General features: G+C 42.4%; 1 protein-coding gene across 3 annotated transcripts; it reads right to left on the reverse strand.

Moving 5' to 3' along the window:
* Window positions 1-2,962: 2,962 nt before the first annotated feature.
* Window positions 2,963-22,007, reverse strand: LOC308670038 (phytanoyl-CoA dioxygenase, peroxisomal-like). 3 transcript variants are annotated; one of them, XR_014026915.1, is made up of 9 exons: window positions 21,641-22,007; window positions 19,787-19,842; window positions 17,585-17,695; window positions 15,042-15,204; window positions 11,595-11,676; window positions 9,640-9,821; window positions 6,817-6,966; window positions 4,735-4,846; window positions 2,963-3,860 (listed from the first exon to the last, which is right to left on the reverse strand). XR_014026915.1 is itself a non-coding variant. In XM_081331174.1 (9 exons), exons 1-9 carry the CDS (start codon window positions 21,719-21,721, stop codon window positions 3,807-3,809), a joined length of 1,017 nt encoding a protein of 338 aa, XP_081187300.1. In that variant the 5' UTR covers window positions 21,722-22,007; the 3' UTR covers window positions 2,985-3,806. The 3 variants fall into 3 exon arrangements, 1 of the variants encoding a protein (XP_081187300.1); XM_081331174.1 differs by having other exon boundaries at window positions 2,985-3,860; window positions 4,735-4,872; XR_014026916.1 differs by having other exon boundaries at window positions 3,844-3,860; window positions 4,735-4,849.
* Between the last annotated feature and the right edge of the window lie 287 nt (window positions 22,008-22,294).

Consider the following 22,294-nt stretch of genomic DNA (forward strand, 5'->3'; position numbering starts at 1 on the left):
TATATCCAAAGTTCTTTGCCCATATTATCATTGTTTCTTTCACTTGTTCCTCTTCCATCTTTAAGCTTAACAAATATTTGTAAAGTTTTTTAAATCAGTTTTTCATCTGTTTTCAGCAACATCTGGTCAAATTCTGTCTGTTCTTTGTAAAATCCCATTGTCTGAACATCTTTTTCATATCTCGTTTGAATTTGCAAATATGCCACCATGATAAATCAATACCCTGCTCTTCTAAGTTTTGTCTATATTTCAATTTCCCTTCATTGTCCAAAATATCTTTATATCTTTATACAACTTTCTCATAATTAATCAAATTTGGATAAGCAAATGCTTCCATTGTTGAAAGCCATCCAGGTATTTTAATATAAATTTTCGCTTTTATAAAACCAAACTATGCTGCCACCATGTGGTTGTTTGGGAAAATATGCTATCTTATCTGGGTCAGCTAACCCCTCCTTCCCTATGACATATTTCCTCTTCTTGACCATGTGCCTTACGCCCTTCCCCTTTCTGGGATGGACTTCCTCCTTCTTTCTCCCTGGGGACTCTCCTACTCCATAACCAGCAGACACACGTGCTCCTCCATTACCGGCAGATACGCGTGCAAACACTGGGAGTCATAACTGTCTTTTGACCTTGAATTATATCATCTGTCTAAGCCTTGTCTGCTGTAATCTCATCTGCATGCAAATAAAGGTATTTCTGGATGATCAAGGTATTTCATGAATTCTGCTATCTGGAAGAAAGCTGTTAACAGTGATAACATCTGTTTACACAAACCAGCACAGGGGTCTTAACAAAGGGATCAATCACAATACAGCAGCTTGATCCAGAATAGTCAAAAGACAATTAAATTCCTTCTGTCTGCAATCCATATATGTGCATGTTATCTGCAAGCAAGCTTAGTTAAAAGGCAATCCATATATGTGCATGTTATCAGCAAGCAAGCTTAGTTAAAAGGCAATCCATATATGTGCATGTTATCTGCAAGCAAGCATAGCGTCTTAAAGTGATTTGGAGAGGCTTTGAAATGCAAATGAGTTTCTGCTCACTCAGAGAGATCTGCTTTGAATGTTTACAAATGTTCCTAATTGCCAAGAGAGACTGTTTGTAATCTTCAAGCCTTTTTGAAATTAAATGCAGGACCAAAAATTTCCCTGTCTTCTCCAAAGGGAAACTGCCTTTTCCCCAAATTGGCCTGGGAAGGTCAGAGATATCCTGTGTTGCAAACCCAATTTGTGTTTAGAGCTGAATTTTACTCAGAAAAGGAAAAAAGTTTGTCAGTTTGCTAAACTCCCTTTGTTTAACAGACTTCTGAGATCAGCCATAAAAGGGCCATAAAACAATTAATTGCCTTGGTAACCAAGTCCCTCGTTTACTGCTAAGTGAAAGAGGCCCTATCCTTGGAATGCAAAAGGTAAACAGCAAGCTTGGATTTATGTTAAGGCAGGCAGCGACCCCTGGTGGCCAAACTGAAACGTTTATACTGTCTGCAATTTAAACTGCATGTGGAGCTGTATAGACAGAGGAAGGTATTGATTCACACTTATGACAAGCCATGAAAGCATCTTTATATGGAAAAAACAAGTGATTTAGCTAACAATCCTAAAATATATGTTTTGACTCTCCAGAAGGGAGATTATTCAGCAAGCCTACAGTTAAGTTACCTGCAACTGAAGGCCTAAAGCAAAGCAATCCTAACCAGTTCCGCTAGCAATAAACAAAGGAACAAGGAGCAAATTAACCTTCGTTAATGGCACAGTTTACAGCCTATGGTTGACACTCTTAACATGGACAGGCAGTTCCTTAAGAGTTCCAGACTGGCTTACAACTTGTGGTCCTAAGAAGAAACAATTTGGCTGACCTTGTGTCCAAGTGAAGGCTAGGGGCAATAACAGGCTTGTATTTGCTCATGCAGCACAGCACACTCCCCAGTGGCTGATCTGCAAATAACAGGCTTGCTTCTAGTGGTCAAAGGGTGAACTTCGTTGAAGTACCCACTTACACAAGCAGCACCCCAGTGGCTGCACAGCAAATATAAGGCTTATCCCCAGGCACATGTAGAGTCCCCCCTAGTGGCAAAAGGGTGAACTTCCCTGAAGTCTAACCACGCAAAAGGCATCCCCTGATGGTCAAAGAGCGAAGTTCACCGAATTAGTTAAAAATACCTAGGAAGTTTTCTGTATCTATCCTAGCCATGGCGGAGTGTCCCATTGATTCAGAAGAGCTGGTTCGACCAGACAACTCTGATTTGTGCAAAGATCCTGCTGTAAAACCCAAGCGTAGAATAAAACCAACCCAGAAACTCAGAGAAAATTATGAGGCAACTAGAGATGAATTTTCCAGTAATCTGTCAGAACTATGGGACAGAACTGCATACTGCATGTCAGTTTTACTGAGCCTTAAGGATAATCCTGTTGAATTAAGAGGCTCTATAGGTCGTCTATCTGCAGCATATGAAAGTTACCAGTGGCTGTCTGCAAAATACACAGGTTTTTTGAATGACTCTAATGTAGATGATTCCTCAGCAGAACTAACCAACATTGATGAACTAAACCAGCAAAGAGATCTCCTAGTGCAAGATGCAAAGAATAAGGCAGAAATCCGTATTGCTGAACTGCAGGAGACCAGATCTCATAGATCCACATCAACTAAAGTGACAGTACGTTCTGCTAGATCCTCTCGCTCCAGGGCTTCAACGATACATGACAAGCTAGTAGAGGCCCGAGCACTTGTAGAGGCAAAGAAAGTGCAAGTTTCCTTTGCCAGAAAGGAAGCTGAGGCAGAATCCAAACTAAAGGTTCTGCAAGTTGAAAGGGAAGAAGCAGTTGCCCTAGCAAGCCTAAGGGTCTTCGAACAAGCAGCAAAGGAAGGCACCGATGTAGATTGTTTCATCCCAATAGAAGTGGAAGATCCGATGGAACGCACCAGCCAATATGTGCTAAAGCATAATGTTTGCAACGATGCAGCGCCATCTCCTGTACCTTCTACGAACAACGCCGTCCTGACTCACCACAGAGACCCCAAGCCTGCAAAAGCCTACACCTCTTCAACACCACAACACAAATGCGCCATCTTCTGTACTTCCTATGAACAACGCCATCCTGACTCAACACACAGAGACCCCAAAGAATACAAACCATTTTTCATGTCACCTTCTAGCTGTTTTTCCAATTGTTTTGACTCTTCTTTTACCTTTTCCAGTCCATAATATTCTTCTCAAATAAAACAGCTCGTTCCAACTCTTGAAAACTGGAAAAACTAAGTCACTAATCTAAAAGTCTGCACTCTGGTGTAAATCTATTATAATAAATGTTTGCTATTAAAATAAGGAAGATGTTCCTACAAAGAAAAATCTAAAATCACTGAAAAATGAGCTTTTTCCAAATACTGCAAAAATAGTTTGACTTAAATTACTTAAATACAACAGTTACCGTTATTAAATTGAGAATATAATTCTATGCACATATAGTTAAAAGTCCATCTGAGCTCAGCTAAGAGTTTATTATTATTAAACAAGACCAGGACAACGGTTTAAATTCTTATAATCTAATCAATAAAGGGTTTGTGTAAGTAAAACATGTATTCTGGTTTTTTTTTACTCAAAAACAAATTTCACCGTGTTCATTGCACTAACATTTATGTGCCTAGCACTGCAGCCTTTAATCAATTTCCCAACACAAACTGCCTTGAAAAGCGCATCGAGATTATTACTAACTGAACAGCCTTTCCAAAAAGTAAGAAGAAATAAATGCTGAATTCTCCCAGTTTTCTTGGGTGGTTTGGGAAGGGATCTGTAACAGCATTTAAAGATTGTTTCTCTTTCCTTTAACAAGTCGACTGCGCAGCATAGAAGTATACTGAAAAACAGAACAGAAATAATGAGAAGCGTCTTCCCGGTTCACACATTGAGGTGTAAGCAGGTTGAGTTGGCGGACCCTAAAACATTTTAAAACATTCATTTAAAAAAAACAAGATTCTCCAAGTTCCGAACCTAATACAGATAGTCCTCGACTTACAACAGTTCCTTTAGTGACTGTTCAAAGTTACAACGGCACTGAAAAAAAGTGACTTACGACTGTTTTTCACACTTACGACCTGGATAATAATAATAATAATAATAATAATAATAATAATAATAATAATAATAATAATAATAATAATAATAATAATAGTAGTAGTAGTAGTAGTAATAGTAATAACAATAACAATAATAAAAGTTGGAAGGGACCTTGGAGGTCATCTAGTCCAACCCTCTGCTCAGGCAGGAAACCCTATACCTATATTGCTTAACAATAGCGGTGGTTTGCTTACCAACGGTGACCAAAAAGGTCATAAAATAGGGCGCAACTCACATAACAATTACCTTGTTTAGCAACGGAAATTCTGACCCCGACTGTGGTCATAAGTTGAGGATTAACTATACTACTAGCCTCCAAATTCGGGCATAGTTATAGGAAATATTTCATCTGTTCATGATTTATTCCAGTCACAGCACTGGCTGTTTTGAGGGTGCTACTCAAGGTGAATCTTATTATGGACCAGCCTCAGAGAAGAAGTACCAAAAACCAGGCAATCTGAGCATCCAATGATATGCTGATATAAACTGCTTCGACTGAATCGGCATTCTTTACATACTTCTGAATTTTTATTCAGAACGCCTTAGCTTAGGAGAAAAACCCAGGGCCAAACACTTTTGAACGTGGTCTTAAAAAAAAAAGGGAATGTACTTACTTTCAGAGTCACCGATGAACCAGCTATACCGTACCTCTTCCTTGCAATCTCTTCATATTCCTTGTCTATATTTTCCTGGATGGTCCCTTTGATGTCGATATAGTAGCAATCACTACTAGCATAATGACAAGAAATAGCCTGCATTAAAAGAGAGAGGGAGACAGAGGGAGAGAGAGACGAAGAGAGGAGAGGGAGGGAGGGAGGGAGGGGGAGAGGGAGAGGGGCGGAGGGGGAGAGGAGGAGAGGGGGAGAGGAGAGAGAGAGGGAGTGGGAGGGAGAGAGAGAAAGAGGGGAAGAGAAAGAGGGGAAGAGAGAGGGAGAGAGAAGAGAGGGAGGGAGAGGGATGGAAGGGGAGAGAGGAGGAGAGAGATAGGGAGTGGCAGGGAGAGGGAGAAAGAGGGGAAGAGAAGGAGAGGGGAAGAGGGAAGGAGGGAGGTGGGAGAGAGGAAGAGGGAGGCAGGGAGGGAAGGAGAGGGGAAGAGAGGGAGAGGGATGGAGGGGGAGAGAGGGAGAGAGAAGAAGAGAGGGAGAGGAAGGGAGGGAGGGAAGGGGAGAGAGGGAGAGGGACGGGGAGAGAGGAGGAGAGAGAGGGAGTGGCAGGGAGAGAGAGAAAGAGGGAGAGGAAGGGAGGGAGGGAGAGGGAGAGGGAGGGAGGGGGAGAGAAGGAGAGGGGAAAAGGAAAAGGGAGGGAGGTGGGAGAGAAAAAGAGGGAGGGAGGGAAGGAGAGGGGAGAGGGGGAGAGGGAGGGAAGGAGAGGGGGAGAGGAGAAAGGGAGTGGGAGTGAGACGGAAAAAGAGAGTGGAAGAGAAGGAGAGGGGAAGAGGAAGAGAGGGAGAGAGGGAGAGAAGAGAGGGAGAGGAAGGGAGGGAGAGGGGAAAAGGGAACGAGGGAGGGAGGTGGGAGAGAAGAAGAGGGAGGGAGGGAAGGAGAGGGGGAGAGGGAGGGAAGGAGGGGGAGAAAGAGCAGGGAGAGAGGGAGAGGGACGGAGGGAGAGAGAGGAGGAGAGGGGGAGAGGAGAGAGAGAGGGAGTGGGAGGGTGAGGGAGAAAGGGAGTGGAAGAGGAGGAGAGGGGAAGAGGGAGAGAAGAAGAGGGAGAGGAAGGGGAGAGGGGGAGTGGGAGGGAGAGGGAGAAAGAGGGGAAGAGAAGGAGAGGGGAAAAGGGAAAGAGGGAGGGAGGTGGGAGAGAAGGAGAGGGAGGGAGGGAGGAAGGAGCGGGGTAGAGAGGAGGGAGAGGGAGAAGGAAGGAGAGAGACAGAGAGAAGTTATACGATTTTTATTTAAACTATTTAAAGTCCTAATTGGCCACGTTCCAAGCCTTATTAACCAAAACCATTAAGAAAGAGGACCAAATGTTTCAGTTAACATACAGCAGTGGCCAAAATTGTGGAAACCTTTTGGGAAAAGTGTATTTTTCTGGTTTGATGGCTAATGACACCACTTTTTTTTTTTGGAGTAGTACCATAAAATTGCATATCAATGGAAAGATAATTTAATCAAGAATGTAATGCAACCAAGTTTGTTCAGTGATCTGTATGCTATGAAAAGTGATAGCCAAATAGCCAGAAAAAGGAAGCACAACTTGCTTAGGCTGAGATCAGGTAGCTTTCCTTCATCTGATTGCAGCCAATGAGCATGAGCGTTTAGACAGCCAATCGGGTGTCATCTTGTTTCGGCAATGAGCCAATCAGATCACAGCAGGATTCGGTTATCGATGTCACCTATTGAAGCTGAGAGGAGGACATTTGTCGGTGTGTTATGTGATCGCTATCAAGTCGGTGGGGGGGGGGGGTTGTATGTTCTTTCATTCAGTGAGCTTGTAAAACGTAATAAAATTAAAGTAATGGTGCAAAGAATTGACTGGTTGCCCAGAAAGCGATGTAAAATAGTATTATTAAGCGAACGAGGCTACAGTTATAAAGAAATTAGAAGGAAAATTGGTGGAAACTTAACCAAAGGTGGCATTTCTACTGTACACTTTCCCCAAAAGGTTTCCACCATTTTGGCCACTAACGTACAGAATGTCCTTGATTTGAACGAGGCAGGAAAGACCTCAGAGGACACCCAGGCTATGACCTGCATTACCTTTCGAAACCCTTCCGTCCTATTTCTTCCAGAACCGTGAATCAACAAGGGGTGGAAAAACACCGTGTCTCCTTTCTCCATGGGGAGGTAGACTCTGCGAAGACTCTTGTCATAATCATGTATCCCATGGTACATCTTGTTTACACCACCCTGCGAAAAAAAACCCCTAGAATTTACCTTCTAACTCCTGAGAGACACAAACAGGCCAAATTAAGGAGAATATTTGTAGATCAGGGTTGAAATAAGGGGTCCTTGGTGCTCTCTGAGCTTGGTTGTTTTCCTGCAGATGTTGCATTACCCAAATTAGGTAACATCATCAGTGCTAGAAGGGAGGAGGAGGAAGAGAAGGGGGAGGAGGAAGAGGGAGGAAGAGGAGGGAGGAGGGGGAGGAAGAGGAGGAGGAAGACGACTGTGGGTTCCTTGATGAGCTTGGTTGTTTTCTTGCAGATGCTTCATCACTAGCCCCGATGAAGTTACCTACGTTGGTTAATGAAATGTCTGCAAGAAAACAATCCAGCTCAGAGAGCACCAAGGAACCCTCAGAGGCCAAATTCAAAAACCAATAACTGAGTTCTTTTAGATGTCTATCCATTGACCAGGAGTCTCTTTCCAACAATGGCCAGGTGGAGTAAGGATCCTGTACTTGTTTATATCTAGATCTGATACAAGGTAAGACACTCGACATCTTTGATCCATAACTGGCCAAATCTATTTCACGGTTGTGTAACCTGAGGACTATCTCCACCCCGGGTACCTCTGAAATCCTTGTAGAGGAAGACCTCCAGATATCATGTCTGGACTCAGCCTTCCTTTGTCCAGACTGAACTTGCTAAGGCCTTCAGGCTGTGCTCATAATAACATGTTCTCAAGTCCCTGTTACCAACTTTACATAGTATCCCGAGTTTGGTCTCACCAACACCAAATAAGGAGGATAATGTTAAGCTTGAAAGACCAGGTCCACACCTGAAGGTCCAATTAAATTGATTTATTGCTAAAAGCCTATGCACAGGAATCTTCTCAACTAATGTTAAGCTTGAAAGACCAGGTCCATATCTGAAGGTCCAATTAAATTGATTTATTGCTAAAAGCCTATGCACAGGAATCTTCTCAACTAATGCTGGGCACCTGCTAAGAATTAGATGAAGGTCAATGGGATTCAAGGGGAACTGAACTTGGTCCACCTATGGCTACGTAAGAATTCTAAGTTGATCCCTTTTTTAACTCCACCTCCAGTTTCTGCCTCTCTTTTTTCTATATATAAGGACTTCATGTGTCTTCTACCAAGACAGCCTGAATAATCTTAGTCCTCCCACAGGTGTCTCACACTAGCCCACCTTCTCCTTGTCTTCAAGGAACACCCTAAAATTGTTCTCTGAGGTAATCTCCTAAGCTGTGTTTCCGCCCTAACGGGATACTTCAAGTATCTCCCTCCCAGCCCACACTTCCAACTCACTTCCCCTGAATTTTGTTTGAATTCACACAACTGAACACTGCGTTTTTGAGAATGAAGATAGAAAACTTCTTGGCCACATAGGTCACTGTTTCTCAACCTTGGCAACTTCGAGATAAGAGAACTTCAAGTCCCAGGATTCTCCCAGATAGCATGAATTCTGGGAGTTGAAGTCCAGACACCTTAAAATTACCAAGTTGAGAAATATATAGTACTGTACAGGTGGTCCTTGACTTACAACAGTTCATTTAGTGACCGTTCAAAGTTACAATGGCACTGAAAAAAGTGACTTATGACCGTTTTTCACACTTATGACCGTTGCAGCCATCTCCGTGGTCACATGATCAAAATTCAGACACTTGGCAACTGATTCCTATTTATGACGATTGCAGTTTTGAGGTCATGTGATCCCCTCCTCAACGGGGGAGCCAGATTCATTTAACAACCAGGTTACCCACTTCACAACTGCAGTGATTCACTTAACAACTATGGCAAGAAAGGTCGTAAAATGGGGCAAAAACTCACTTAACAAATGTCTCAATTAACCACAAAAATTTGGGGCTCAACTGTCGAGGATTCCCCTGTATTAGTCCTTGAGTTACAACTGTAATGAAGCCTGCTCATTATGGTCATAAGATGAGTCATTCACTTTTTTTTTTTGCAGTGGGTCATTAAGCAAACACCACAGTTGTAACTGTGAAGCCACCATTCACGATGAACGCAGTTTTGCTGAAACCTGGAATTTGCTTTCTGGCAAAACCGTTGTAAAAGCTGGCCATGTGACCACAGGACACGGCAAACGAGTGCAAATGCAGCCAAGCATCTGGAGTGCAGTCACATGACCGCAGGGGGCGGGGCATCAGATCTAGGTTGTTAAGTCCCTCTTTTTCAGGGCGGATCACTAAATGATTGCTCGTAAGTCGAGGACTACCTGTACCCCAACTTTTTGGTGCCAATCATCTCCGTCTGTCAACGCTGCAAACATTGGATGTTTTTTGCTTTGACAATATAAGAGGCAGCCTATTCCTTTAAATTGTTTTGCTGTTAGAATCAGATGAAGCTGGGGGGAGGAGGATACTAACCCGGTTGTTTTAATAAGATAAAAAAACAGAACGGAAGTAAAGCTTTGCTTCACAAACTGATTGGAGAATGTGATTTATGGCGGCAAATTTGGAGGAGGGAACTGTGCCTGATATTAGGTGCTGAAGGGAGGGGAATTCAGATTTTGGCATCCATCCATGCGTGCCGGATGCTTTGTTCTCATTATTATAGACTTTTTAGAATAAATAATGCCTGAAGATTCTTTGAAGTGTTTCATTAGTCGGAACCCTGACATCGTCCTTTGGACATGTGGATGCCTCTCCATCTGTTACCTCCCAATCCGGATACTTGTGCTCCTTCAGACAGCCCTTGTGAGACCCTGGCAACACAACCAAGCATCCGTTTCTCTGATCCACCCTTTCCATTGCGGTCCAGGCACAAACAATTCGGTCGGCAGGACGGAAGGAGAAATAATAGAGATCCTGATGCAAAGGATGACGAGAGGTTTTCTTGCCTGGAAAAAAATAGAAGTCCCTTTGTTTCAGAAATAAGGTTTAGCGCTAATAAAGAAAAAATAGTGGTAGCTCAGGGTTGACATGAGGGGTCCTTGGTGCTCTCTCAGCTGGGTTGTTTTCTTGCAGACGTTTCATTACCCAACTAGGGAACATCATCAGTGCCAGAAGGGAGTGGGGTTTGGGGGGAGGAGGAGGAGGAGGACGGGAAGGAGAAAAAGGGGAGGAAGAGGAGGAGGAGAAGGAGGATTGTGGAGTCCTTGGTGCTCTCTGAGCTTGGTGGTTTCCTTGCAGACGTTTCATTACCCAACTAGGGAACATCATCAGTGTGAGACATCTAGAGCACTGATGATGTTACCTCTTTGGGGTAACAAAACATCTGCAAGGAAATCACCAAACTCAGATTGCACCAAGGACGTCTCAGGGATTAACACTATATGCTAACAAGGCAACTGAGGCCCAGTCCAGGTGGCCCTGGACTTGCAACCATTCATTTAGTGACGGGTCAAAGTGACAACGGCACTGAAAACAGGGACTTAGGACTGGTTTTCACACTTACATCCGTGGCAGCATCCCCCCACGGTCATGTGGTCCATATTTCAGCACTCAGCAACTCACATGTACTTACGGCAGTCGTAGTGTCTCTGGGTCACGTCATCCCCATTTGTGACCTTCTGACAAGCAAAGTCAATGGAGAAGCCAGATTCACTTAACAACTGTGTCACTAACTTAACAACTGCCATGGCTCACTTAACAACTGTGGAAAGAAAGGTCGTAAAATGGGACAAATCTCACTTAGCAACTGCCTTGCTTAGCAACAGAAATTAGAATTGGAATTGGAATTAGAACAGATTTGGAAGGAACTTTGGAGGTCATCTAATCCAACCCCCTGCTGAGGCAGGAAACCCTATACCATTTCAGACAAATGGTTGTCCAATCTCTTTTTAAAAATTTCCAGTGTTGGAGCATTCATCGCTTCTGGAGGCAGGTTGTTGCATTGGTTAATTGTTCTGTCAGGAAGTTTCTCCTTAGTTCTAGATTGCTTCTCCCCTTGATTAGTTTCCATCCATTGCTTCTTGTCCTGCCTTCGGGCGCTTTGGAGAATAGCTTGACTCCCTCTTCTTTGGGGCAGCCCCTGAGATATTGGAAGACTGCTATCCTGTCCCCCCTCGACCTTCTCTTCGTTAAACAAGACATAGCCAATTCCAGCAATGGTTCTTCCTATGTTTTAGCCTCCAGTCCCCTAATCATCTTTGTTGCTCTTCTCTGCACCCTTTCTAGAGTCTCAACATCTTTTTTATATCATGGTGACCAAAACTGGACGCAGGATTCCAACTGTGGTCTTACCAGGGCATTGTAAAATGGTATTAACACTTCAATGGTAATTGTAAGTCGAGGACTATCTATAAATATTTCCTACTCCCTTCCTTGCTAGCTTTGGGTATTTAAAGTCAATTTTAATGTTAATATTTATTATTTTCAGGTTGTTTTATCGTGCAGCTTTCGCTTGGTTGCGAGACTCTTCTTGGTGAGATGGGCGGCATTTAAGTTTAATAAATACATATTTCTCTCTTGCAAAAGAGAGAGAGAGAGAGAGAGAGAGAATTATTTATCTACTTTGGAATCAGCACTTCTTCTGGCCATTCATGTCAAAAAGGAAAAATACAGATTTTTTTTCCTCCAGACTCCAAGCAGAAAAAGCTGCAATTCATATAAGCAAGCAGAAGAAGGCCTGTCAGCTCTTTTTAAGTGTTTATTTAATTAATGAGTCTTACCTGTATCTGGAGGTTTATTGATCAGCATGGTGTGCACAGCCATGATGTCGGGCCCCGTGAAGCATTCAACGTATTTTACGACCTAAGGTTAAAAAAACCCAGCTCAATGATAGATATTTAAACCAGCTGAAGCCCCTGTAGCAGTATTATAAAAACAGGAAGTAGTATGAAAATGGCCAGCGGTATTGCCAGATCTACCATCACAGTGCTTCAGCCCTGCTTCACTTTGATGGCAGCCTCCATAAAATGTAGTGGTGGGGGGATAAAGGGATAGCAATAGCAATAGTACTTAGACTTATATACTGCTCAATGGTGCTTTACAGCCCTCTCTAAGTGGTTTACAGAGTCAGCATGTTGCCCCCAACAGTCTGGATCCTCATTTTATTGACCTCAGAAGGATGGAAGGCTGAGTAAACATTGAGCCAGCCAGGATCAAATTGCTGGCAATCGGCAAAATTAGTCTGAAATACTGCACTCTAACCATTGCGCCATCAGGGCTAGAATAGAATAGAATAGAATAGAATAGAATAGAATAGAATAGAATAGAATAGAATAGAATAGAATAGAATAGAATAGAATAGAATAGAATAGAATAGAATAGAATAGAATAGAATATAGGACAGAACAGAATGTGGGATGGGATGGGATAGAATAGGATGGGATGGGATGGGATGGGATGGAATGGAATGGAATGGAATGGAATGGAATGGAATGGAATAGAATAGAATAGAATAGAATAGAATAGAATAGAATAGAATAGAATAGAATAGAATAGAATAGAATAGAATAGAATAGAATAGAATAGAATAGAATAGAATAGAATAGAATAGAATGCTGAGTCAACCTTGAGCCAATGAGAATCGAACTGCCAAACTGCAGGCAGCCAGCAGTCAGCAGAAGTAGAAAATAGAACAGAATGTGGGGTGGGATGGGATGGGATGGGATGGGATGGGATGGGATGGGATGGGATGGAATGGAATGGAATAGAATAGAATAGAATAGAATAGAATAGAATAGAATAGAATAGAATAGAATAGAATAGAATAGAATAGAATAGAATAGAATAGAATAGAATAGAATAGAATAGAATAGAATAGAATAATAGAATAGAAACGGAAAGGCAAAGGATAGGATAGAATAGAATAGAATAGAATAGAATCAGGATGGGATGGGATGGGATAGAATGGAATGGGATGGGATAGAATGGAATGGAATGGAATAGAATAGAATAGAATAGAAATAGAATAGAATAGAATAGAATAGAATAGAATAGAATAGAATAGAATAGAATAGAATAGAATAGAATAGAATAGAATAGAATAGAATAGAATAGAATAGAATAGAATAGAATAGAATAGAATACAGAACAGAATGTGGGATGGGATGGGATGGGATGGGATAGAATAGGATGGGATGGAATGGAATGGAATGGAATGGAATGGAATGGAATAGAATAGAATAGAATAGAATAGAATAGAATAGAATAGAATAGAATAGAATAGAATAGAATAGAATAGAATAGAATAGAATAGAATAGAATAGAATGCTGAGTCAACCTTGAGCCAATGAGAATCGAACTGCCAAACTGCAGGCAGCCAGCAGTCAGCAGAAGTAGAAAATAGAACAGAATGTGGGGTGGGATGGGATGGGATGGGATGGGATGGGATGGGATGGGATGGGATGGGATGGGATGGGATGGAATGGAATGGAATGGAATGGAATGGAATAGAATAGAATAGAATAGAATAGAATAGAATAGAATAGAATAGAATAGAATAGAATAGAATAGAATAGAATAGAATAGAATAGAATAGAATAGAATAGAATAGAATAGAATAGAATAATAGAATAGAAACGGAAAGGCAAAGGATAGGATAGAATAGAATAGAATACAATAGAATAGAATCAGGATGGGATGGGATGGGATAGAATGGAATGGAATGGAATAGAATAGAATAGAATAGAATAGAATAGAATAGAATAGAATAGAATAGAATAGAATAGAATAGAATAGAATAGAATAGAATAGAATAGAATAGAATAGAATAGAATAGAATAGAATAGAATAGAATAGAATCAGGATGGGATGGGATGGGATGGGATGGGATGGGATGGGATGGGATAGAATAGAATAGAATAGAATAGAATAGAATAGAATAGAATAGAATAGAATAGAATAGAATAGAATAGAATAGAATAGAATAGAATAGAATAGAATAGAAGGCTGAGTCAACCTTGAGCCAACGAGAATCGAACTGCCAAACTGCAGGCAGCCAGCAGTCAGCAGAAGTAGCCTGCAGTACTGCATTCTAACCACTGCACCACCAGGGCTCAGGGATATAGGGAGGTGGGGGGGGATGACAGGAACCAGAGACAACAGTTGAATGGCCCAAGGACAATGGCATGGGAACAGAATGCCCATCAAAAAGGGGGCAAACTTTAGAACTAATTTGAACCTCACTGGACACTAACAAGATGACCAAGAGGGAAGGGCCTGTGAGAAGGGGAAAAAAATCTGGGTTTACGTGGAAATTCTCGGATCTGGCTTTGCTTACGCTGTAAACACTTGACTTTAGTAAAAGTATATCTTGCGCTATGAATGGAGTCGAGGGTTTTTCTTTCCTAAGTGCTCAATCTGGGACAGGCCTGACAGGTATACAGGTAGGCCTCGACTTACAACAGTTTGTTTAGGGACCATTCAAAGTTACAACGGCACTGGAAAAAGTGACTTGACCATTTTTCACACTTACGACCGTTGCAGCATCCCCAGGGTCACATGATTTACATTCGGATACTTGACAACTGGTTCATATTTATAATGCAGTATCCTGGGGTCACGCAATCCCCTTTTGCGACCTTCTGACCAACAAGGGCAATGGGGGAAGCCCGATTAACAACACAACAACCGTTCTGCTAACTGAACAACTGCAGTGATTCACTTAACCAGCATGGCAAGAAAAGCACTAAAAGGGGACAAAATTCACTGAACAAATTTCTCACTTTACAACATAAATTGTGGTTATAAGTTGAGGACTCCCTGCATTTAATAAATAGATGAGTTTCGAAAAGCAGCTGAAACATTATATATTTTTTCTCTTTTGTTAAATTTAACCCAACCGAAGTTAGCTCTTCGTTATCTATTTTTGTGAAGTCAGGGAAGAAGGACATTAGTTTTACAAAAAAAAAAACCACAGTAATTTTGGACATACAGATAATCTTGGGTGAAATCAGTCTTTTATGCCATTTTTAGATATATTTTTCTTGGTGGAGGGGGTGTTGGCTGAAAAACACTGCAGCTGCCTGATTCTGGGTTTTAGAATGTAGATCTTATGCAAAGTTCATTGTAGTTAAAACGATAACTTAAAAGACTTTTTTTTCCAGACTTTCTTATGGAAAGGAAATATGTTTATGCAAATGCTTATGATTTCAGAAAATTCCTGTTTTCACCTGAGGTAAGGTACAATATCTGAAGAGTTCTTCGTTCCACATTAAATCCTGCAATGTCGAAATTGTATTCTCATCAGCAGCAGACTTGGCCACTGTGATATCTTTCACTATGGTTATTCGGGCTACCTCCACTTCCTTTCTGCATATCTTTACAAATTCCTCTCTGAAGACAGGGTTAAAGAAGAAAACGGAAAGCATTTTTAATTGGCATCAAGAACTCCTGTAAACGCATCTTTGCATTCATTCAGCATAAGACTTTAAATTGGGAACCACAAAGGAATTATTCCAGAGGTAAAAAAGGTAAAGGTAAAGGATCCCCCGCACATGTGTGCTAGTCGTTTCCGACTCTAGGGGCCGGTGCTCATCTCCGTTTCAAAGCCGAAGAGCCAGCGCTTGTCCAAAGACACCTCCGTGGTCATGTGGCCAGCATGACTAGATGCCAAAGGCGCACGGAACGCTGTTACCTTCCCACCGGAGTGGTCCCTATTTTTCTACTTGCATTTTTACGTGCTTTCGAACTGCTAGGTTGGCAGAAGCTGGGACGAGTAACAGGCGCTCACTCTGTTACGCGGCACTCGGGATTCGACCCGCCAAACTGCCGACCTTCTGATTGACAAGCTCAGCGTCCTAACCCACTGAGCCACCGCGTCCCAGAGGTACTGGGGGCTCTAATTGTACGATGAATGGTTGAGATAGGTCTAGCTATCAAAGAAAAGGGCTAGGGGTGACCTGATAACTGTCCTCCACTATTTGAGGGGCTATCACAGAAAAAGGGGGATTGACTTATTCTCCACAGCAGCTGAGGACAGGACAAGAAGCAGAATAATAGAGTTATTCTGGAAGGGACCTTGGAGGTCATCCAGTCCAACCCCCTGCTCAGGCAGGAGACCCTATACCATTTCAGACAAATGGCTGTCCAGTCTCTTCTTAAAAACCTCCAGGGATGGGGCACATACAACTTCTGGAGGCAGGTTGTTCCACTGGTTAATTGTTCTAATTGTCAGGAAGTTTCTCCTTAGTTCTAGGTTGGGTTCTCTCCTTGATTAGTTTGCATCCGTTGCTTCTGCCTTCAGGTGCTTTGGAAAATAGATGGAGTCCTTCTTCTTTGTGGCAGTGAGTGGAAGCTTGCTAAAGCAAGATCCAGCCTAGAAGGACAAATTTTCTGACAGTGAGAATAAGCCGTCAATAGAACAGCTTCTCTCTTGGAGCTGTGGTTGCTCCATCAATGGAGATTTTCAAAAATAGACTGGAAAACCTTTTGAGCAGGATGGTATATATAAGGTCTCCTGCCTTGGGCTAGAAGACCTTTGAGGTTCCTTCCCAGCCCTCTGATTCTATGTTCTACGAGATCCAGTTTTGAAAATTCACATGATCTAAGTCTAAGCCAAGGGTTCTCTATAGATTACAACCTGCAACCTAAACTTATCTCCTTGCAGGAGACTACTGGTTTATGCACTGTAGCGCATGGCCGTGGGATTGCGAAGCTCCGCACCCTGCAGTTGATTTCGTCCTGCCAGGGGACCCTACTAGATAAGTAGTATAGCATTTTCATAACATGTGAAATATGAAAATATTGGGATGATGTACTTAAATGGAAAATTTGGATATTTAGATGTTAATTACTGAGAAAATTATGACTGATAAGAATTGTTTGAATGTTAAGGAGAAATTGAGCTTAAACAAGATTTATGAAAATAAGATATATGTTGAATCAATAAGATGATCGTTACAAAAATAACATAAGAAAAAAAAGTCACATGTGGACACTATTATTGTTGGTATAAATATGGAAGAAAATGTTTATATTTAATCATTTATATATTGAAAATGTCAAATATCAAAAATATTTGTTTAATATTGAAGGAGAATACTATTGGGAGAAAAGAAGATCAAGGAAATATATTATTAATTGATATACTAATTATGGAAATATAAAAATTAATTATTATTGACTGTTAATTAACTAGTATTGATTGTATGTTTTTTCCAAAAAATTTATGAACCAAGACAACACGCTGTACACCAAGCACTAAGGATTGTTATTGTAAAAAATCAATAACACTTTTATAAAAAAAAAGTATCTCCTTGTTTACTTATTTATTTGGCTTGCCACTGAAAGTTCTCATGCCACAATTATAATAATAATAAAAACTACACAGTGATACGATTAAAACTTCCTTGTAGGAATTACAAAAAGCAAATCATCCTTTTTGCAAAACTCCAGATGAACCAGTTAACAACTACCCTCTGGAGTTACAGATACTCAGACTGCAGTGACTTATTTAATTAAGAACAATTCCCAGTACTGATGGTTTCCAACTGACATCTTAGAGCAAATTTGGTAACTTTTAAGACTTGTGGACTTCAACTCCCAGAATTCCTCAGCTAGCCATGCTAACTAGGGAATTCTGGGAGTGGTAGTCCACAACTCCAAGAATTCTGGGAGTTGCACAGGTTTTCAAGTTGCAAGTTTGGAGATCCCCTGTCTTAGAGCAATTCAAGGTGCTGGGTTGAATGATTTCAGCCAGGTGGGTTAAGGATACCTGAAGCGGTCAATATCTTCATCAGCCACCAGATTTTTGATGAGAAGATATCCATTGTCCTCATAAAAACGTCTTTGCTCTAGAGTTAGGATGCTATTATCCAAAGTATACCTGTGGAAACATGAAATACATTTTTTTAATTGATGGGGAATTAAAACTTGCAGCCTTGGGATACTTTACAGAACCACACAATAAATACAATCCCCCCAAAAGTCTTGAAAACTAAGACACATTAAATCCTAAAACAAGATCTTTAGATCAAGACGCTGAAACATGAAACTGAGGTCCTAAAGAGGACAAAGGAAATGATAGAGCAGGGGTCTTCAAACATGGCCCTTTTATGACTTGTGGACTTCAACTCCCAGAATTCCTCAGCCAGTGTGCCACAAGTCTACAAGTCATAAAAGGGCCACGTTTGAAGACCCCTGTGACAGAGGGAGAGCCACTACAGGTAGTCCTTGACTTATGACCAAAATTGAGCCCAGATTTTATGTTGCTAAGTGAGAAATTTGTTAAATACGTTTTGCCCCATTTTCTTGCCACAGCTGTTAAGTGAATCACTGCAGGGGTTAAATTGGTTGTTAAGTAAATCCAGCTTCCCCACCGACTTTGCTTGTCAGAAGGACGCAAAAGGAGATCATGTGATCCTGGGACACTGCCACCGTCATAAATGTGAGTCAGTTGTCAAGCATCCGAATGCAAATCACGTGACCCTGGGGATGCTGCACCAGTCATAAGTGTGAAAAACGGTCCCTTTTTGTAACTTCAAACGGTCATTAAATGAACTGTTGTAAATCGCGGACTAGCTGTAATTGCTTCTGTCTGAATCTTTGGCCGTGTTCTCCAAACTGCAAAAACCTGCTTGCTCAGAAGAAGACAGTCTTGCATTCTTGGTTTTGAACTGCCTTTGCCTTCTACAGTAGTGGCCAAAATTGTGGAAAACTTTTGGGGCAAGTGTACAGTAGAAAGGCCGCCTTTGGTTAAGTTTCCACCAATTTTTCTTCTAATTTCTTTATAACTGTAGCCTTGTTCACCTAATAATACTATTTTACATCACTTTCTGGGTGACCAGTCAACTCTTTGCACCGTTACTTTAATTTTACTACGTTTTACTTTGATTTTACTACATTTTACAAGCTCACTAAATGAAAGGACACAAAAAACCCAACCAACTTGATAGCGATCATATAACACACTGACAGATGTCCTCTCTCAGCTTCAATACATGACATCAATAACTGAATCCTATTGTGATCTGATTGGCTCATTGCCAAAACAAGATGACACCCAATTGGCTCTCTAAACATTCATGCTCATTGGCTACAATCGGATGAAGGAAAACTACCTGATATCAAGCTAAGCAAGTTGTGCTTCCTTTTTCTGGTTATTTGGGTATAACTTTTCATAGAATAAGGGACGCGGTGGCTCAGTGGGTTAAGACGCTGAGCTTGTCGATCAGAAGGTCGGCAGTTTGGCGGGTCAAATCCCGAGTGCCGCATAACAGAGTGAGCGCCTGTTACTCATCCCAGCTTCTGCCAACCTAGCAGTTCGAAAGCACGTAAAAATGCAAGTAGAAAAATAGGGACCACTACGGTGGGAAGGTAACAGCGTTCCGGGCGCATTTGGTGTCTAGTCATGCTGGCCACATGACCACGGAGACGTCCTCGGACAAGCGCTGGCTCTTCGGCTTTGAAACGGAGATGAGCACCGGCCCCTAGAGTTGGAAACAACTAGCACGCATGAGCGGGGGAACCTTTACCTTTACCTTTTCATAGAATACAGATAATTGAACAAACTTTGTTGCATTACATTCTTGATTAAATTATCTTTCCATTGATGTATAATTTTATGGTACTACTCCAAAAAAAAAAGTGGTGTTATTAGCCATCAAACCTCAAAAATACACTTTTCCCAAAAGGTTTCCACAATTTTGGCCACTACTGCAAATGTTACCGGGACGTTAAGTGGCACCTTATTCTCTGACAATGAGACATACAGTATTCAAAAAAAAATATGAAGCTGGATCAACCCCAATGTACTTACCAAACAAAAAGATGCGTTTAAGGTAAATACCGGTAATTAACTTTACAAACCAAAATCAAAGCTACTGAAGTACACATAAACATATCGCTAAATACACGAAGCACCCCAAGTTAAGCAACCTTTAAATCTGTGTTTTCATCCGAGTAAAGTTCTACTTACCTGAACTGCGTTGGGCATGTCGCAGGAGCACCCTGGGCTGAAGTAGGACATGGTGTCTTGGTGTCAAATTTAAGAAAATTTTAAGAGAGACTGCTTTGGTGGAAGACCCCGTGGAAAATACATTCACAAGGCATTTATAATCATAGAAGCTGCTCTCATAAAGGAGAAGGAAATTAAATACAACATGGCATCTTCCCATTTAAATGGTTTCCCCCTTCCCAAATTATCTTATAGCTGGGACCAGTTTGAAATTTAAAAGCTGATGGATAAAGAAGGTTCCTTTTTTTTTGCTGCTCAAGTGGAATATTTCCTTCCTAACATGAGAAAATATAAAATGGAAAGATCAAAGGAAGAAAGTCAACAACCGAGGGCGTTTAATACACATTAGCCTGAATTAGTTTGGGAGCTTAGTTTTAATTAAACATACTTCAGACCTCCTCCCAACTCTTAAAAGTTTCTCACCCATAGCATAGAAGGCCTTGATCCCCACCTCCTTGCCCTGGAAGCTGCTCTCTCCTCAGACTAAACTTCAGAATTGGGGTGCCCAGATAGGGACCCCCCCACACACACACTTTGGCCAACCCAGAAGTTGGCTTGATGCCACTCCAGGCTGAGACCCAGCCAGCCGCCAGGGGCAACAATCTAAGTAGATCAACCCTGTGCCGGGATGATGCCTAATTGTCTTCCACTGTTTGACCCCAAAAGAAGCCCAGACCGATGGACTTTGGGGTCCCTCACCAGGAAGGGGGTCAGAAAATCTTCCTTCAATAAAGGAGAATACTTGTAGCTCAGGGGTTGAAATGAGGGGTGCTTGGTGCTCTCTGAGCTTGGCTGTTTTCTTGCAGACGTTTCATTACAAAACTGGGTAACATCATCAGTGCTAGAAAGGAACACATACCTCTCCTAACACTGATGACGTTAACTAGTTTGGGTCATGAAATGTCTGCAAGAAAACCCTCAAACTCAGAAAGCACCAAGGACCCCACCATCCTCCCCCTCTTCTCCACACATCCCTCTCCCTTCTAGCACTGATGATGTTACCCAGTTGGGTACTGAAAGGTCTGCAAGAAAAACACCAAGCTCAGAGACCACCAAGCACCCCACTGTCCTCCTCCTCCTCCTCTCCGCCCCCTCCCCAAATACCTTCTAACACTTGATGATGTTCCCGAGTTTAGGTAATGAAACGTCTGCAAGAAAATAACAAGCTAAGTCACAGGGGTAGGCAACCTTGGCTCTTTTATGACTCGTGGACTTCAACTCCCAGAATTCCTGAGCCAGCCATGCTGAGGGGAAAAGAAGAGGTTTCCGAGCTGAGCCATAGCTGGCTCAGGAGTTCTGGGAGTTGAGGTCCACGAGTCATAAAAGAGCCAAGGTTGCCTACCCCTGCCCTAGGCCTAGGCCGCTTTATGACTCGTGGACTTCAACTCCCAGAATTCCTGAGCCAGCCAGGCTCAGGGGAAAGGGAGAGGTTTCCAAGCTGAGCCATGGCTGGCTCAGGAATTCTGGGAGTTGAAGTCCATGAGTCATAAAAGAGCCAAGGTTGCCTACCCCTGCCCTAGGCCTAGGCCGCTTTATGACTCGTGGACTTCAACTCCCAGAATTCCTGAGCCAGCCAGGCTGAGGGGAAAGGGAGAGGTTTCCAAGCTGAGCCGTGCTGGCTCAGGAATTCTGGGAGTTGAAGTCCACGAGTCATAAAAGAGCCAAGCTTGCCTGCCCCTGAACCCATCCAACCGGCTGAGCTTTCGTCTCGACGCTGCCAGCTCCAGATCGTGGGGTTTGCCAGTCCCGAGGTCCGGAAGGTGCAAAGTACCGGGAAAGGCGACCAAGAGGCCCAGGTGGGCAAGCGAAGGATACGAATCCGGCGTGGGGAACCAGGTGCCGGAGCAAAATCCCCAGCCGGAGGGGCGCGCTGGGTTGCTTCGCTAGGCTATCCATGACGCGTCTTCTGCCGCTCAGCTCCGCCGCTTCGACTTTTGAAGGCCGCTGGTCGGGCTAAGATGGAGTCGGGAAGGGGGCGGAGAAGGCAGGAGGCCAGCCCAGCCGCTCCGGGAGGCGGCGTCGGCGGCCGGGGCCGGCCCTAGAAGACGCGCCGCCGGCTGGAAAGGAACAAAGCGAAGTGAATTCGGAGCAAAGGGAGGCGCGGCCACGAAGTTGACTTGGGTTTCCAAGGTGCAAAGTTTCCCAGAGTGGAGAATACGCGTTGTAGAAGGGACTTTTAGAAGAGTGTTGCATCTTATGATTTATGATGATTTGTCTTTTCATCAACATGATTTATCACTTGTTGCTTGTTTGTACACTGAGAATTTCTGCACCGGAGTCAAATTCCTTGTGTATCCAGTTACACTTGGCCAATAAATTCTATTCTGTTCTGTCCTGTCCTGTCCTATTCTATTCTTATTCTTATTCTACAGTCTAGTCTAGATCTAGTCTAATCTAGAGCTGAGATTATGGATGCTTTTTGATGGCAGCCTTAGAGAGTTAGATATATTGTATCTCTATAACCGTCTT

Source organism: Vipera berus, assembly GCF_964194415.1.
Source record: "Vipera berus genome assembly, chromosome: 6".
NCBI lineage: Eukaryota > Metazoa > Chordata > Lepidosauria > Squamata > Viperidae > Vipera > Vipera berus.

What these genes read in the sequence shown, in the direction of transcription:
- LOC308670038 (XM_081331174.1), bottom strand. Translation starts at nt 21,721, where the DNA reads ATGGATAGCCTAGCGAAGCAACCCAGCGCGCCCCTCCGGCTGGGGATT. An exon ending in ACATGCCCAACGCAGTTCAG is followed by an intron (nt 17,696 to 19,786) that starts GTAAGTAGAACT and finishes ATGTTTCCACAG; the next exon opens with GTATACTTTGGATAATAGCA. An exon ending in ACAAGTATCCGGATTGGGAG is followed by an intron (nt 6,967 to 9,639) that starts GTAACAGATGGA and finishes TTTTTTTCGCAG; the next exon opens with GGTGGTGTAAACAAGATGTA.